This window comes from Punica granatum, chromosome 4 (genome assembly GCF_007655135.1).
Source record: "Punica granatum isolate Tunisia-2019 chromosome 4, ASM765513v2, whole genome shotgun sequence".
NCBI classification, from domain to species: domain Eukaryota; kingdom Viridiplantae; phylum Streptophyta; class Magnoliopsida; order Myrtales; family Lythraceae; genus Punica; species Punica granatum.
In genome coordinates this window covers 9,627,521-9,641,932 of record NC_045130.1, presented here as the reverse complement: position 1 = coordinate 9,641,932, position 14,412 = coordinate 9,627,521, and the positions used below count along the sequence as shown (strand labels likewise).

General features: G+C 43.5%; 3 protein-coding genes across 4 annotated transcripts; 2 read left to right on the top strand and 1 right to left on the bottom strand.

Moving 5' to 3' along the window:
- Window positions 1–693: 693 nt before the first annotated feature.
- LOC116203544 (extensin-like) lies at window positions 694–3,542 on the top strand. Its single transcript, XM_031535307.1, has one exon. The coding sequence runs from the start codon at window positions 1,872–1,874 to the stop codon at window positions 3,297–3,299; it is 1,428 nt and encodes a 475-aa protein (XP_031391167.1). The 5' UTR covers window positions 694–1,871; the 3' UTR covers window positions 3,300–3,542.
- On the bottom strand, window positions 3,400–6,069 carry LOC116203538 (probable LRR receptor-like serine/threonine-protein kinase At4g36180). Of its 2 annotated transcripts, XM_031535297.1 has the most exons (2): window positions 5,930–6,069; window positions 3,400–5,575 (listed from the first exon to the last, which is right to left on the bottom strand). In XM_031535297.1, exon 2 carries the CDS (start codon window positions 5,571–5,573, stop codon window positions 3,711–3,713), a length of 1,863 nt encoding a protein of 620 aa, XP_031391157.1. In that variant the 5' UTR covers window positions 5,574–5,575; window positions 5,930–6,069; the 3' UTR covers window positions 3,400–3,710. The 2 variants fall into 2 exon arrangements, with proteins under 2 accessions (XP_031391157.1, XP_031391156.1); XM_031535296.1 differs by lacking the exon at window positions 5,930–6,069 and having other exon boundaries at window positions 3,400–5,842.
- A 3,076-nt stretch (window positions 6,070–9,145) lies between these two features.
- LOC116203551 (transcription factor bHLH143-like) lies at window positions 9,146–12,976 on the top strand. The gene is made up of 4 exons (XM_031535313.1): window positions 9,146–9,400; window positions 10,034–10,589; window positions 10,748–10,891; window positions 10,973–12,976. Exon 4 carries the CDS (start codon window positions 10,992–10,994, stop codon window positions 12,078–12,080), a length of 1,089 nt encoding a protein of 362 aa, XP_031391173.1. The 5' UTR covers window positions 9,146–9,400; window positions 10,034–10,589; window positions 10,748–10,891; window positions 10,973–10,991; the 3' UTR covers window positions 12,081–12,976.
- Window positions 12,977–14,412: the final 1,436 nt, after the last annotated feature.

Genomic DNA, 14,412 nt, shown 5'->3' with positions numbered 1-14,412 from the left:
TTCTTTTGATAAGCAAATATGGTTTAAGGGCTATAATCTCTTTTATGCAAGACTCGCGAGAAACAAATTCTAGTTTTTAGTTTTTCCACACTTACAAATGAGAGTAAATTAATAATTTACCCATCAAAAGATTGATGTTACATCAAATTGGATCTCGAGAAATTTTTTACATTAAATTGGACCTTGACAGATTAAGTGTATATCGGATGATCCCTTCCGTCTGCCTGCCGTTTAATAGTGGACGGAAACATTCGATGTGGCATTATTTCCTTTTTTTTAACATCAACTTTGACCTTGATCTATTAAATATAAATCATATTGTCCCTTTCGTTAGCGAGTTTCGTCGAGTTTTTAACAGTAGAGAGATGGAAGGGGCAATATGATATATATTTAATAGGTTAATGTCAAAATTGATATAAAAATTTTATTGAGGTCAGATTTGATGTAACATCGACCTCTTGAAAGGGTAAATTGTTAGTTTACTCTATAAATAACGAAGAGAAAAGGATCAGATATGCCAAATTTGCACATGAGAAATGGAAAATGGGAAATTTTATGCCCTGTTTGGATTCAAGAACAAAAAATTTTAACTTTAACTCAACACACTACACAACAAAAACACACATTTTTCAAGTTAAAAATTTTAATTTTAATTTTAACTCAACACATAACAAAAATACATGTTTTCCAAGTCAAATTTATAATCACATCTCATTTGTTCTTTTTCACAATCACAATCAAAATCAAAATTAAAGTTAACTCTGAATCAAATGGCACCCTTAGTTTCTCGATTGTTGTTCTATCTTCTGCTGCAACTTTTTGCACTTTTTTGGTTGTGCAGTTATATTTCTTCGTAGAATTCATGAGCAGGTAGTACTATTTTGTTCCTAGAGGACTCTGGACGTGAAGGCAAAAAGAGTGAAAAAGCTGGAAAAAGCTGATACGTAATGGCCCAGGTAATCAGTTTTTGAAGCGATATCAGACTCGAAATGCACGATCGAAGCAAGGTGCTCAATGGACAGTCTGGTGTCCGTGTTTAAATGATTGTCTTGTTACAGGATGATCAGCAAAATGCTGTATCATTCTTGTACATGAACAGCCTGAAGAAGCATGTATTTGGTCCCAACAAGCTATGAAAAGCTATCCGGAACTCATGTCTTGTTAGAATTTAAACTTGAGGTCTTTTGAGGTCCCGGAGTTCCATATCTTGTTGGAATTTAAACGTGTGATCTTCTGATCTTCGAAGTTTGGGTTCTGGAACTTTGAACTTATCTTTGTTACCAGACCATCCCACTTACAGTAAATCCGTTGATGGAAGTGGTAGAGCTTCAAGAGGTACAAATAACCCTTAAACTTCTCCTTTACAGTCCGGGATGATCCTTGTTCGTTTTTCTTTTTTTCTTTTTCTTTTTTCAATTTTTTAGATAGATATGAATTATTGTACTGTCTGCTGGTAAGCCATAAGTTTGAGTTATAAATAACGGGCAGCAAAAGGTAGGTACACGATCCTTGAATTTATTAGACAATTTCACTGAAGATGAAAAAGAGAGGATAACCCCATCTACGGGGTGAAATATTTATTGAGCATTTCATGTCCGAGAGTTTGCATGTGCCAAAGTATATATTGTGGTTCCATTGTAGAGATTGACTGTGAGAACGTAATAGATCGATCTCGTAGCTCTTTATTAAGTGGTAAATTCGATACCTCCAACCATATCGTCCCGGCGTGCTCATCCGCCAAGCCCATCCTTGACTTCTATTTATCACCTGCCATAAAAATTTGGTCCTTTCCTTCCTTTATAAAACCCCACACTTCCTTTCCAGAAACTCTCACACCAAACTTATAGCACTTTTTGCTCCGGTAAAGTGGAATGGCAGTCTCTAGCGATTGCCCTTACCCTCTCTTGGCCCTTCACATTGTTTTGCTCTTCTCGAGCATCAATCCCACGCTGGAGTCACGTCCGAACTTTCCCAGTTCCAGGAAGAAAAATGTCCATGGGATTGTACACTTGATGGAAGTGAAGTCGGTGCCGCCCCTCCCACGCCCTAAACTGCCACGCCTGCCGCCTTTCCTCTCCTCACCACCCCCGTTGACCTCTACCGAGCCAGTTCCGGTTCGCAATTCTCCACCGCCAGAACCAACCCCGGAATTGCCTCCTACACCCAGTTCACCTGCAGCAGCTCCCTCTTTGCCGCCAGTGCCAAAGAAGGAAAAGATCCCACCACCACCACAGCCACCAGAAGTGGCATCTCCACCACCTGTTTCGTCCATACCACGACCACTGCCAACCCCGAAATCCCCACCTCCACGACCATCGAAACTGCCTCCTCCTACCCCAATCTCAACTCCGCTTGCTCCCCACATGTCTCCGTCACCGAAAAGTCAACAGCTCCCACCACCATCTCCGCCCCCGGTTGTGGCCATGCCACCTCGGACTGCCAAATCTCACCCTCCACATTCAGCAATGCTACCTCCTCCTGCCCTTGGATCACCACCCCCGGGAAGCAAGGAGCTTCCGCCACCCACAAAAGTGACATCTCCTCCTCCGTCTTCGGCTGTACAGCCACCACCACCACCGAGAGTGAAATCCCCGCCTTCCCATTCACCCAAACTGCCCACTCCATCACCAGTTTCACCTTCACATGCTCCCCCACGGCCTGTTTCCTCAATATCGTCGCCGCCACCACCGAAGCCGAAAACGCCGCCACCGCCAACAAAGCTTGAACCGCCGCCTTCTCAGTCACCTAAACTGGCCACTCCAACACCGGTTCCAACTCCACATGCTCCCCCCGCGCCTGCTTCCTCAATATCGTCGCCGCTACCACCGAAGCTGAAATCGCCGCCTTCTCAATCACCCAAACTGCCCAATCCAACGCCGCCTGTTTCTTCATCACATGCTTCCCCACCGCCCATTTCCTCGATATCGTCGCCGCCGCCAATTTCCTCAGAAGCACCACCGTCACCGAGCTCAGTTTGTCCACCACAACTGATTTTACCTTCACCAACTTCACCTGCACAAGCCCCCTCCTCGTCTCCACAATCACCGGTAAGCGGACGAATTTCACCACCTGCTGAGGCACCTATACTGAATCCGCCAGTTACGCGGCAAGAGCCTGTGATGCCACCTGTGCCCGAGAACCGAAAGCCGCCCTCCACCCCTGAGCCATGGCCTAAATGGCCCGTATGGCCCTTCCCTAATGGGACATACCCCCTGATCCCTGTCATCCCAAAGTTCCCACCAATGCATAAGTCTAATCTGTCAAGTGCTTCTGTAGCCCCTTCCCCTTCAAACCACTGAAAGGCCCTGAGCTGGTTTCAAGAATCTGCGGGGTTCCACTTGAATGACATATGCTTCTTCATGGGCTCTTCTTGCATCTAAGAAAGAAATTTTTTACAAGAAACACGAGACCATCTCTGTTCGTTTTGTTCGGTCATAGGATTCGGTTTGTCTGTTTCACTGCAAAATGTTTTACGTTATGCCCATTTAGTTGTAAGCTTTTGTCCATGATGATTCACCGGATGTCATATACATATTTTAGCACGACGCACGTAATTCTAAATTGCGCTTTTTTTTTTCCGATCTAAAATACTTCATAGGACGAGAAATGAAGATTAAAAAAATAAGAATATAAACACCGCATATGAACTGAATGAAGGAACTGAAAAGAAGAGTTCAAGAGAAAATTCACTTCATTCACTATAGAAAATTCTACCTACGACCCTGTCCGAACATATGGATTGTTCTCATGACAATACTATCAATTTTTCGCCAGTAATTCCTCCTCCAATCCAGGTTCAAGTACAAGGCCATGAGTGGGACAATAATCCCGAGTCCATATCCAATTATCACGAACATGTAGAGCAACCCCTTCTCATCATCACCAGGATCATCAACCTTATCTTCCCCATGATTCGATGGAGTATCAGTGCAATTAATTCCATCAGGAGCCTCACACAGGAACCTGTTCCCGATGTAAGCCGACCCATCTAAGGACAGAGTATCGAAATGAGACCCTGACGGGATTTTTCCGGTGAGGTTGTTGTAGGACAGGTTGAATACGGAGAGAGAGTCTATCAGAGTTAATGTTCTTGGGATTTCTCTATTCAGCTGATTGAAACTGAGGTCGAGTGACTCTAAGCTGCTCATATTGCCAATGCTTTCGGGGATGGGACCCGAAAGAGAGTTGTGTGAAAGATTGAGCATGTAAAGCCCTTGTAAGATTCCTATCTCCGATGGTATGTTTCCGGTCAGAGAATTACCAGACAGATCGATCCCTGTGAGGTATTCCCGGACCACCCGGAACTGATAGAGGGATCCCTTGGTTACCATACTTAGCTGGACTCCAGCATACCCGGAAGAGAAAACGTAACCCAGAATGGTCCCTTCTTTGAATCGGGACCCGAGCATTGTCATGGAACTCAGTTTCTCGGGCATGGGACCTGAGAAATTGTTATTCGAGAAGTCCAAATACTGAAGCTTGTTCAGATTTGTTATCTCTTCAGGGATTGAACCATTAAAGAAGTTATTCTCCAGGATGAGGATTTTGAGACTCCTTAGGCTGCCGATGAACGGAGGGACCGGCCCTTGAAGTCGATTGCTCCCAATTTTGAGCACCTCCAGTTTTTCCAGGCTTTGGATGAACCTAGGAAATCTGGCATCAAAAAGGTTGTTGTCCAGTGCAAGAAATCTCAGGTTACTTGCATCCTTGAAGAGATCCACAGGGATGTTTCCAGCAAAGTGATTGCTGCTAAGGTTAAGAAAAATGAGGGATTCGCAGCTGCTCAAGCTCAAAGGGAGGGGCCCCGACAGGTCATTGCTGGAAAGATCCAGGAACATGAAACTGTCTTCTGCTTCACACCAGGAAAGAGGAATTTGATCTGATAGTTTGTTTCCTGAGAGCGATAAGTATATCAATTTCCCGAGCTCCGAACGTGCAGGAATTTTACCAGTAAAATTGTTCCAAGACAGATCAGCTAAGTCCATGTTTGGGCCTAGGATGGGAATGCTACCATGGAGATGGTTGTTAGAAACAAGCAACGATGTCGGTCCAAAAAACTTCTTAAGCTGAATGCTCGGCGGGAGAACTCCCTGTAAATTGTTGAAGGAGAGGTCTAGGTAACCCAAGTTTGGCATACTGAAAAGCCAATCGGGTATATTTCCAGAGAGGCTGTTGTATCCCAGCATTAACATCTGGAGGTTGGTTAAGTTGGAAATAAATTCTGGGATGTTACCTTTGAGCTGACACGACCTTAGGCTTAATACTCTGGGGTTGAAGTTTTTTGGTACTGAAGTTTGGTCCAAAAGGGATAGCCCAGCGAATCCTAGGCCCATAAAAGCAAGTGTGGAATTCCTGGACAAAGAACGCAGTGAAGAGATCGAGCCATTCATCTTGTTGATGCCGATAGAGATGCGTTCGAGATTTTGGAGATCTCCAATGCATTCGGGTAATGTTCCAGTCAATGAGTTACTTGCCAAAGTGAGGTACTGGAGAGAGGAGAGGCTGCAAATTGAGGCGGGGATGGCACCTTCAAGTGTATTCTGCATTAGAGACAGTTTCCTGAGGCTTCTCATGCCTGAAATTTCAGGAATTTGACCTGTTAAGCCATTGAAGTTGAGCAGTAAAACCTCCAATCTCGACATGTTTGTCATGGAAGAAGGAAGAGGACCTTGAATCAAGCAATTATATGCTGCAAAATAAAGTAGAGAGGTTGCATTTGAGATTGAGCCCGGGATGGAGCCCAGAACTCGAGTGCCATGGATATCTAATTTCTCTAATCCAGGCCAGGGAAGTGAGAACATTGACTCAAGATCGACAGTCAAATAAGAATTATTCCCCACGAGAAGTGTTGACAGTTGAGGAAGGTGAGGGAGCGGACCACGGATATCCGAATTTGTGAAGTCTAGTGTTGAGAGCAATGTGAGGTTACCGAAGTGACTGGAATGAATTGAAATCCATCAGCAGGTATCTGAGGTCGGTCAGGTTGAGAAAGCCATCTATTGGAAGCGGTGCAAAGACTGAGCAGTTTGAGAGGACGAGCGTCTCAAGTCTTGAGAGACTTGACAAAGGCTCTACCCACAGGGATGATGATCGCGATGCTTCCGATAAATCCACACCACTCAATACTAGCTCCTTGAGATTCCTCAGCGATCGCAACCAGTTCAAATCCGAGGAAGAGAGGGCCCCACCTGAGATATAAGAGTACGGCGAGCTTGCCTCCACCATGAGAGTAGAAGACACGGTCAAAGTGACCGACGAGTAGTCCACCACATCCATAGCGCATGAGAGATCCAATGATCTCAGGGACGTGAGCTCCAGAAACTGGTTGTTGATCGAGCCGCTAAAATTTGAGTTCGAAAAATTGAGGTAAGTGAGCTTTGGGAGGTTCAAGAAAGATTCTTCAGGTATCTTGGAGAGCAAGAAATCATTGTAACTCAGGTCAAGGTGGACGAGTTCTGTGAGCAAGAAGAGGGCAGGGGAAAGAGTTCCCTGGAGGGTCATCGGCATGGAATAATCCGATGCTGTAACAAGCTCAGAGTTCTGGTTTACTATGACGATGTTTGGAGTTGGATTTCGGAGATTGATCGATATAACATGGAGAGAATCGGAGCAGATGATCCCTTTCCACTTGCAGCAGTCTTCACCCTCCCAAGAGGACAACCTCTTAGAGGGATCAGACAACACGGACTTGAAGCTCAAGAGAGCTTCCCGTTCATTGTCGAGGCAACTCCTAACAACAAAGAAGTTATGGCAAAGATGAAGGGAAAGAAGGAAAGCTACTATGTGAGGCTTCATGGTGGCTATCAACCTGCCATTCGATATACCAACTCCTCTGCTTTTAAATAAACACGGTCATCTTTAAGAGATCTGGAATTTGACATTTGAATTGGCAAATTTACGACTAACTGCATTGTTTATTAGGAAAGCATCGCAGAATTAGTCGTCGAGTGGAATATCCTTCAGTTGATGCAAGCATTTGCACAGGTTGGTGGTGGCTATCAACCTGCCATTCGATATACCAACTCCTCTGCTTTTAAATAAACATGGTCGTCTTTAAGAGATCTGACATTCGACATTTGAATTGGCCAATTTACGACTAACTGCATTGTTTATTAGGAAAGCATCGCAGAATTAGTCGTCGAGTGGGATATCCTTCAGTTGATGCAAGCATTTGCACAGGTTCATGGTGGCTATCAACCTGCCATTCGATATACCAACTCCTCTGCTTTTAAATAAACATGGTCGTCTTTAAGAGATCTGATATTCGACATTTGAATCGGCAAATTTACGGCTAACTGCATTGTTTATTAGGAAAGCATCGCAGAATTAGTCGTCGAGTGGAATATCCTTCAGTTGATGCAAGCATTTGCACAGGTTCATCTGCAAAATTGTGGCAGTTGCATTGAGGAATGGACCAAAATCAATTATTAAAGGGGATTACTTGAAGTTTAAAACCGATTAGTTTGACTTGAACTGTACTCGTGGCCTTCTTGAGGTTGACATATCAATTTTTTTTCAATGGTCGTTCTCATCCTGTCGATTTTTAGTGATCTCGGGTAGGAAGATACCGAGAAATTTGGACCGACCGGGAAGTTCCGTGAATTTTGTTTCTCCCTTCAAGTTCTGAATACAAGAATCCAATTTGACTATATGTATTGCAGCTTCAGCATGACAGCGTGAAACTCGAACAGATTTCTTTAATCGACCTTATGAATTTGCTGTCTGGTTGGAGGTTTTCACACCTGATCAGGCCTTGGAATATTCGATCCGGTCCGGTCCCTACAGAGTTCAATAGGAAGGCTTTCAAAATATCATCACTCTCATGGATAAGAAAAGAAATCATAAGGTTGATTATATCTCTCCACATATGTGAAGTTGGTTGCTTTTCCTCTAATGAATCATGCACAAGAGACGATGATTACAGTAGTAATTGACCATATTACATGGCTTTAATGAGTAGTTAGCACATGTTTATGTCTCCAAATCGATCTTTTATGATCATGCTCTCTCATCAATTATCACCGTCCACGAGCACATCATTCAATGCAACTGCTTCGGATCACCGTCATCTTATTTTCCAGGACAGGGGAGCGGATCCTGCATAATATCCCCCATTCGATTTACTGATTAGCTACAACTTTGTTGAGGTAATAACGTGTCATTAGCTACAGCGCCGTGAATCCTCGTGGGGAACACTAGAAACAGCACTCGATCGGTTCGTGATTTAGCTTTGTCGAACTGGCACAATTCGGTGTGGTTTTGAAATCTAATGATGTGGGATCTATTGGAAAAGATGTGCAAATTCACGGGAGGAGAATGTTTTCAATTCAGTGTCATCAACTCATTTTGAAGGAAAAAGAAAAAAAACATGGAGTAAATTGCTTGAAATGAAGCCCATTACAGTGAATTTGCTGTGACCTGGGCCCACCAGAAAGGTTGAGGCCCATGATTGTTCTTGCTTGCAGTGGCTCCACCACACTTTTCTTTTTTCTTTTTTTAAATCAACTATAACGAGGGGTATTTAGATTTTGCCAGACAACGATTTCTTTTCGAGTTTTATGTGGCACATAAGCAGTTTCGCCCACTCCAGAGACATTTAAACACGACTGCGTGCCCCGATGAAGAGCGTCTATCTCAAACGTCCTCACGCGTCTTTTTCCGATAACTATTTTAAAGGGAAACTTGTATAATGCATGTTAAGAACACCAGCTCGCACAAATTTTCGATTATCAGTCGGGGTTACTCAACTCGACCCAGTAAATCCCGGCGACAAGAACCGGGCCCCGAGAATCACCTCAAACAGGGTAAATTTTGGCATGATACCTGAGGGATATCCGGAAGAAATGAAACCTGCAGAGTCACATCAAAGTACAAGGCGTGATGAATGAATAGTCACAAGGGCATCAGCGAGGGAAAAGGAATAGAAAAATTGGGGGGCGAATTTGAAAATATATAAAAATGGTGGACCGTATCCTGCAAATATTGTCAAAGCAGAGGAGATTAGTCAAGGCAATAATGATAAAACAAAGAGCACAGGAGTTGACCATGGTTGGAATCCTTAACACCGGGCGGAGAGGTTAGCTCTGTTCGTGTCTGGTCGGGTCAGTTACTGTGAGGAACAGTGTTCGGTATTCCTCCATTTTCTCTTCCACTTGTTCGACTGTGGGCAGACCCCTTCACTTCCTTTGTCTTTGGCATCTTCCCCTTTTAAAGATCGTCTCTCTCTCTCTCTCTCTCTCTCTCTCTCTCTCCCTCTCTGCGTTCTGTGCTGTGAATTATTATTGTTACTTGCCACCTATCATCTGAAATCTCCCCCTTTGCGCTGTTCCTGAGCTGAAAGATTTGCCCTTTTCATACTTCTTCGAGATTAGATTGGTTGGATCGGAGGAGACGCCTGATTGTAAGCAAATCTGATCTCAAGCCCCTCTCGTGTTGCTGTGTTTCTTTTTGTCTTGTGGTTGTGATTTGTTATTATTCTTTATTGGGCAATCGGGCCTTGGACGGCTTGGTGATGAAACTTTCCAAGCTGCATCTCCAGCTTCCTCGTGTTGGTCTGTTCTTGTTGTTTTATGGTTGAGTTTTGTTCTTCTTTATTGGGCAATCGGGTCTTCGACTGCTTTTTGATGAAATTGTCTGAGCTGCATCGGATCAGAGTTCGATTCTTGGCTAAATGAATCGCTTTTCATGTTTTCTGATAACTTTGTGAAAACTGATCCGTGTGGAAGATGTTTCTTTTTCTTCATTTTTGGATTGTTCAAGAACCAGTTGTGCTGGTGCTAAATTTGTAGATAATATGTCAAATGCAATTCCTAGAAACAGAAAAGAAAATTGAACTGAAATATGTGAAAAATCCCATGTCATGGGTTTCTTCGTTCTTTTCCACCCTTTGGTTTTGTTTCTTTCTGTCTTTGTTTTTCGTTTTCCTCTTTTGGAGAAGTTGTTTCGTTCTTAATTGCTTGAAAGTTTACTTTGTTTCTCAGCAGAATGAGCTTTCTTGTCATGATCTCTCTCTCTCTTTTTTTTTTACTTGCAGGAAAAATTTGGGGTGTTCTTGGTGTCGAAAGGGAAGCAATATGCCTTGGTTGAGTTTATCAATTGATGTTCTCCGGAAAGTAGTTCACCTTAACCTGTATTGCAGGGTTATTTTGTAAGCCTTTTTGTTACTTGACCAAAATATCGATTCGCAGTCTCCTCTGCATTCCCACCAATATGGGTTCCTCTCACTTCTTTGTAATCTCTTCTGAATTGTTTATCAGCTGAAGCATTAAAGTAGCCTTAAATCCAGAACTTTGATCATTCTATCGATTCCCATTCCGAAATCTGTCGTGTCTGAACAGTAGACAAGTTCATACTTGATCGTTTTCCCTTGCTTCTTACCTTTCTTGCTGTCCATCGACTCTATTCTTTGGGTCGTGTTGTTTCTCCTAGTAAGCAGGGTGAGTAATTTTCTTGGGTCGAAAGAAGTTATGGTTTGCCAAGCAGCTAGTCAAACAAGATTCCGAGCATTGAAGCATGAGAATGGGATTGCTGGGAGACCTACTATTATAGTTAGAGTTATTGCTTGTTTCCAACCTCTACAGGATTGCCAGGTCAGTTGAGCCAATTTATAGACTAATCTTTATCTATTTTGTCTCCAGAGATTAATTTTTTGTTGCAGTTTCCTGAGAATCCTTTCATACATAGAATTCTCAGTATGTTGGTGTTGATGATATCTGTGATTGATAATGTTTTGTTCTTCGTTTCTCAGGCTGAGTACTTCCGTCATTTGCTTAAACCTGTCACGTAAATTAGCCATCTTCTGCGATCCTAAATTCAGCTGCCAATTTTTTAGTATTTTGTTTGTATTCCCAGTTCCAAAAAGCGTCTGCGCATAACCAGTACTTATCGTGAGGTATGTTCTTACCCACCTACCTTATGAGACTATCACGGATTTATTCTTAGCAGAGTCTCATGAAGTTTACTTTATGTTTAGGTAATTATTTTGTGGTTGGATGGTAAAGGCCGGGGATTCTTGGGTCTTTGAGTATCCTCCCACTTGGAAGCCACCCGATCTGAATGGCAAGGGCGCCTCGCTTCAGCCCAAAAAACAAGGACTAATGACATCATATGTGAATCCTGGCTCTCCCTTTTCTCCTTCACTTGTGAAACTCCCAGGATTCGCAGTTTCAGGCATTCCAAACTTGAACATTCATCACACAGGTGCACCTGCTGGCTCGATTCATTGCTTGCCCTCTCATTTACAGGCTGTTCCTCCCACCTTAGACCCGGTGAAAGAAAATGCATCATTAGTCTCTCATGAATCTGGTGGGAACAACCCAACCCTAAGTTCTTTTGGAAAGAGATATCTTGTATTTGATCAGTCCGAGAAGGGAACGAGGTTGATCTATGGCCCTTCTAGCCCTCTATTCCAGAAGTCAGAAGTTCTCCGGAGGAAACCATATGGCAACTTGCCTTTGGATAAGGGAGAGCAGCCTACAAATCTGACTCGATTCGGTCTGGTTAACCCAATTTTTCAGGAAGAGTCTGGTGAGAATTATGTCAGTGGGGAAGAAAGTGAGATGCATGAAGATACTGAAGAAATTAATGCATTACTTTACTCAGATGATGATGATGATTATGATGAAGAAAATGGGGATGAGGAAGATGAAGTCACAAGCACGGGACACACACCAAGTTTGCTTGTGCAATGTTGTGGGAAGCGTGATGAAGTAGGGCACACATTGGACGAGGTTGGAAGTGCCGGCCGCCTCAACAAGAGGCAGAAAGTGATTGGCGGTGAATACAACTGCTCTAATTTACTGACTACGGGGACTCCACCCTTAAAGTTAGGCACTTCTAATGAGAATGAGAGCGATGCTGATTCCAGCTGTATAAGGAGCCAGGCCAAAGGAGAGGAGAAAGTTCCTGTCTTCGGTGGTGAGTTGTCTAAGAAGGATGAGATCCGTCAAACGATGAAAATTCTTGAGGGCATTGTTCCCAGTGCTGAGGGCAAGGACCCAGTCGTCATCCTCGATGAGGCTATTAAGTACCTGAAGACCATGAAGCTCAAAGCCAAAGTTCTCGGAATGAGCTTCCACTAAGTCGTGATTTACCGCTTCATCGGTTGGAAGATAAGAAACATGGAAAGCTATTGGTACGAGTAACGACCTTTTCGGTTTTCTTGCTCTTGGTGGTACATGAATAATCTCAGTGTGAATTTGCTGTAGTGGGGTCCTTTCCTTCCTTTTTCTTCCATGCACGCATATTGGGCTAATAAAGGAACAATGAATGAGGAAGATATTGCCCATTGCTTGAGGAGGAAAAGAAAAGGAGAGGTTCTTGATTGTTGACTGGTATGATTATCTTTGCTTTCTTTTGGCTTTTTGGGGGGGTGATAAAGGAGGAGAGAGTTGAAGGCATGGGAGGTGGAAGGTGGTGTTCTGAGCTGTAAAATGAGGACCCCTCTCCCACCTTTTCTGCTCCAGTGCTGATGAGAAGCTCTAATGGAAATTTGGTGCACGCGTGTTAGGTAACTTTGGCCCCACCCCGCGCCCCTTCTTTTTTATCCTTTTCGTCCTACGCTTTTGTTCGCTCGCCTGTAAGGAAAGAAAGACACCCTTTTACCATGTCCGGTTTGGAGGAATAGTATGGGCTCGGAATGGAGCCACACCATGTCAGCTGCGGTTGCTTTGTGTAACAATTCCGTTCTGTTCCCTCTCCATTCCATCGTACCTGTTGGGTTCGTACGTATTGTGTGTGTGTGTGTGTGTGCAGTGAGAGATTCTTGTATGAGTCAATAATGGATGGATGACTGCTTGTGGATTGGTGACAGGGACAAAGCTATGAGTGCTGTAGTGTGTTTTGTGTGTTGTCTTTTGGGTTGTTCGTTTCTTCCCAAGCTTTTTACTGTTTTCCTGTGATGTGTGTGGTTTGTCTGTATCTTTGCATCTTCGTTGCATGCGTCTGCTTTAATGAGAAAGTGATGTGTGTGCGAATCCTTTTGTTCTTCAGAGCTTAATTATTTCTTCACTCATTATTTACATTGCAAAAAGAAAAGGAAAAAAAATGTCGAAAATGAGGAAATATTGGCTGGTTATCACCGTCTTATAACTCTGCGGAATTTCGAATCAAATGTAAGGTTACCCACGCACGCCCCGTGAACTATATGCAGTGACCGGCTATACCTTTTAGGAACTAATCAATGGTTAGGTCCATTGGATTGATACTCTGTCTCGCCTGGAGTTGGATCGGTCAGGAGTTCCTTTTCTCTACAGGTTCGAAACTTGTGGACATCGAGGAAACTCAATCAAGATGGGCCGCAACGGTGATCGTCTACAATTTGTAACTCTGTTGAATGTTGTGGAGTCGGAAGTAATGGCTCGGCTATGATTTCAAATCAAATCTCCTTTCTACTCCCTTCTGAACGAGAGCAAAGCTGCGGAATCCTCGCTCCATGCCTGAGATCGAGTACCCGACACAACCTTTCCTTGATTGACCCTCGTTGTGCATTAATCAGAATGATGAGGCAGCGGAATGACAGTTCTTTTCCATTCCGTTGTACAGCGTGCTCTGATGCAACTTGTGTGCTCTCTACTAGTCTCTACTTCCCTGATCCGTCGATTGTCTTCTACTTCTTTCTTCCTGCAAGCTTTCCTTTCTGTGACCCCATTCCTCAAACGATTATGGAAGGAACATGCTAAACCTTTTGGAAATCTCTGCCCAGATTATTGAGCCTTGTCCCAGAAATCCGAATCGTCAAAGATTATCTCCAGTACCATCATGGTCAGGTTATTCTGCAGTTCGTTGGGAATAGTATCCGAGTGTATCAATATTGAATTCTGGATCACAAAGCGGTGAAGATTTGGCATTGCCCTCCTTTTCATCCTCCAGTCCTGTAAGCTAACAAAGCCATTCGATCGGCTTCTCATGTACAGTTTCTGATGATGAGAGTAAGAACCACTGAGTACCGGTGTTATATCTATCTTTGGTTGAAGAGTAATAATTTCCTCAGATGAAAAACTTGTTCTTTCAGTTCGCATTTTCCTGTTAGGAAAAACGGACCTCGCTGTGGACACCATTTGACTGGAATGGGCCATGTGAAGATCGCACACCTGCTTGGGAAGGTATAGATGTCTCAATCTATTCATCCTCCAGGTTACACCGACTATAGTCGTGGAAAGCAAATCAGTGATCAAACTTAGGTTAAGATTAATGATGGTACCTCATACACTTCCGATTTTTAAAAGGCTCGGGAAACGTTAGATGACTAGGTCCGCGAGTTCTTCCAGAAGCGCCTGTGTGAAGCACCTAACTCCACCAAGCCTGCTTTAGGCGGAAATGGAATTCTCTCTCTCTCACATAAATGTTCTATGATCGTTTCTTTTATGGCGTACAATAGAGAGACCTCAGTCTGGTTTTGTTTCCATATGGATG

Excerpts from the sequence above, each read along its gene's own strand:
- LOC116203544 (XM_031535307.1), top strand. The coding sequence starts at position 1,872 with ATGGCAGTCTCTAGCGATTGCCCTTACCCTCTCTTGGCCCTTCACATT.
- LOC116203538 (XM_031535296.1), bottom strand. The coding sequence starts at position 5,801 with ATGTTCTCACTTCCCTGGCCTGGATTAGAGAAATTAGATATCCATGGC.
- LOC116203551 (XM_031535313.1), top strand. The coding sequence starts at position 10,992 with ATGGTAAAGGCCGGGGATTCTTGGGTCTTTGAGTATCCTCCCACTTGG.